Genomic DNA, 3,308 nt, shown 5'->3' with positions numbered 1-3,308 from the left:
AGAAAAAAAGGAAATTTAAGGTAGAAAGAAGAATTCCTGTTGTTTTATGAAGTTACTTTTAAGGCAAATACAGGAGCAATTAAATATCAGTCTAATCATTAATTCAATAAAGACAAAAATTGCCAAGCAAATGGATAAAGGATGTGGCATGGGATCGTTGGAAACTTCATATTTATTCCTCCACTTACTTTCACATGTAAATTAAGATTCTTCTCTTTAAGGTTTCATTTTGTTGTGAATCTGATAATCAGTTTGGACATATGATAACAGACATTTAAAAAGAGAAACAAAAACTTGATGAAACAAGGTACATACAAAATGTGGATTTATTGATGGAGAAAATGCATTTCTTAAAATTATTTTTACTTTCTCTCACACACACCATATTTACTAATCTGATAAGAATTAACAGTTTTTTCAGCTTTATTGAGGTAAAATAAATATGCTTAGAATTAATGACCACATTAACCATATCTTTTCTTTTTTAATGCAGAATGTTTCATCAAAAATGAAAAATATTTCGTTGGTGGCAGAATTTCTTATTGGGATTTTCTTATTGGGATTTTCTGGCCCATGGAGTCTTCAGTTCTTACAATGTGTGCTTTTTATAGTAATTTACCTGTTAGCCCTGATGGGAAATGGCCTCATTATTACCATAACATCCTTGGACCCATGCCTGCAGACACCCATGTATTTCTTTTTAAGGAATCTGTCCCTGTTAGATATCTGTCTCATTTCAGCTGTTGTGCCTAAAACTGTTGTCAATCCCTTGACTGACAGAAATTCTATCTCATTTTTTGGCTGTGTCACCCAGGTCTTCCTGGTGCCTTTTTCAGCAGAGGCAGAGCTGTTCCTCCTCACAGCAATGTCTGTTGACCGCTATGCTGCCATTTGCCATCCGCTGCACTATGAGGCCATCATGACTAGGGGTACATGTGTGCAGATGATGGCTCTGTCCTGGCTCATTGGTGGCTTGATATCTGTTATGCATACAGCAGGAACTTTCTCCCTATCTTACTGTGGATTCAATGAAATTCAACAATTCTTCAGTGATATTCCCCAGTTATTAGCTATTACTTGCTCAGAGAATATAACTGTAGAAGTTGTTCTCATTCTTGTTAATGCAGTCCTGGATTTCTTCTGCTTTTTTTGCATCACAGTCTCCTACATCTCCATCTTCTTCACGGTCAGAAATATACCATCCACGAAAAGGCACTCGAAAACCTATTCCACTTGCCTTCCACATTTGGCAGTTGTTATACTTTTTCTCTCAACTGCTTCCATTGCTTACCTGAAACTTATTTTAGGGTGTATATCATTCATCGATTTTGTTCTATCTTCTTTCTATATTTTGTTGCCCCCTTCCCTTAATCCTATCATCTACAGCCTAAGAAATAAGGCGATGAAGACAGGTTTGGGGAAGCTGATCACTAGAAGACCCTTGAAGAAGGAGAATGTCCTTAATTTTCTCCAAGAGAAGTGGTGTTTTCTTTTGAATATTTTTGTAAATACAGGGTCAGTCTAGCAAGTATGTTGCAAATTTGTACTTATCTCTGGAGTTAACCTGGAACCATGGCTGTAATCTTGGCCAAATGGAGTTAAAGATACAAACTAGTATTAATGAGGGTGCATTCAGGTCGGATATAACTTTGGAGCGTCGCTAGAGAAAATGTAAACATTCTTAGTTTGCACCTGGTTTCTGTTAGGCTGTTTTGATTTTTGTTTATTGAGTCAGATTATAGATCTGTTTTTGGATATGTGACTAGACAGTCAAAAAAGTTTTCTCCTTAACTGAGAGTGTGGATTCCCCAGTGCCCTTCCTTCAGAGAGGAAGCATGTCTCATATGACTGAAAATGTTTCCCAGAAGCTAAGCCTCATTCTGTTTAATGTCCTTAATATTACATTATAGTTCTTTGCTTTTGCTACACTATACCATTTGCTGTAACAAATCTTTCCTGACCACAAATTGATATATCATTGAAGAATAAAATTGGTGATCAGCTTTGCCTAGGAGATTTGTTTCTTCATGGATAACAGTTCCATATACCCACAAGAAGTTTTGCATTTACTAAATTCATGCATTTATAACATTTCAATATTTTTGGGAGGTATGAAATATAGAGGGGTAAGAATTCATTAATACTTTAAATTATAATTTCAGAAATATCCTCCTTATTTATTTTCTAAATTTCACTTTACACTCTAGTTTTTATCCAATATTATGAAAATGTTCTTAATTCCCTATTATTCCAGACAAGTACCAAAAAATAAATTATATGGGATTCTTTGATGTGTTTGTTAGTATTCTTTATGTGAATGTCCATTCATTCTTTGCCCTAGTGACTGAACGAGGAAAGATCTGCTACAAAGCAAAATCAGTCAAATTTTTCAGATGACTCTGCACATTGAAATATATATGTTGATATTTAGCTAAGTTTATGAGCTATAAATGTATATAAAATTATAAATGTAGAGAAAAATACAGTAATTAAATCTTCATAGAAAGAGACAATAGTGAGAATTCACTGAAAAAAACCCAGCAGTGGTGATGTAAGTGTTCTGTTTGGTTAGGCTTTTATTTTATTTTTTTTTAATTTATCTTTTGAAATAATTGACTTAGTTTTCAGTCATGAAAAGTATTATATTTAGCACTAATTTTACCATTCACACAGTTATACTTTTAAAAAAATAACATAGAACACCTATATTTTAAAAAATGTTCTAGAGTTAAAAAATTAATTGCTTTATGACTAATTTCTTATTTTGACAATTCACTATAGTTCTCTACATTTTTAAAGTAATACATACACACATATGCATATGTTCTTTGAAATTATATTTTAAGATGACTAAATATAATGTTTACATACTGTACTAGCTCTTTTTTTCTTTTAATACTTGGATTTTTTGAACCTGTATATACAAAGGAAAGTAATAGAAATTTATGTAATTTTTTTGGCCTGTTGATTTCCCATTTTGATATCTACTTAGAGATGCAACAAAGTTTGGTTTAAGCCACAACATTCAGGAAATACTAATTTTAATTAATTGTAATTCTAATGGGTATCAGCCTTATCTCTTTTTCTAAGGGTAATAACTTCCTGTCTATGTTTCTGATATCCCTTAGTATCTGTGTCATCAATGACCATGAACTAGCTTAGGATGTCACATTATTTAATCAGTATTAAGAACTACAGGTACATAAATAAGGCATGTACTATTGTCTGTAGTTAGAATCTGCATAATCACATTCTAATTTCGATAAGTATTATAGATGTTATTTGAAGTAGACCATCTTATAAGAACT

The 3,308-nt window shown here is 32.6% G+C and overlaps 1 protein-coding gene across 1 annotated transcript; it reads left to right on the top strand.

The window, feature by feature from the left end:
• The first annotated feature begins 508 nt into the window (after positions 1 to 508).
• LOC120226039 (olfactory receptor 14A16-like) lies at positions 509 to 1,525 on the top strand. Its single transcript, XM_039224229.1, has one exon. The coding sequence runs from the start codon at positions 509 to 511 to the stop codon at positions 1,523 to 1,525; it is 1,017 nt and encodes a 338-aa protein (XP_039080160.1).
• The last annotated feature ends 1,783 nt before the right edge of the window (positions 1,526 to 3,308 follow it).

The sequence above is a fragment of the Hyaena hyaena genome, unplaced genomic scaffold, assembly GCF_003009895.1.
Source record: "Hyaena hyaena isolate Hyena2069 unplaced genomic scaffold, ASM300989v1 scaffold_1587, whole genome shotgun sequence".
NCBI classification, from domain to species: domain Eukaryota; kingdom Metazoa; phylum Chordata; class Mammalia; order Carnivora; family Hyaenidae; genus Hyaena; species Hyaena hyaena.
This window is presented reverse-complemented; position numbering and strand designations above follow the sequence as displayed.

Bases quoted from the DNA above. Each gene is read 5' to 3' on its own strand.
- LOC120226039 (XM_039224229.1), top strand. From the start codon at position 509: ATGAAAAATATTTCGTTGGTGGCAGAATTTCTTATTGGGATTTTCTTA.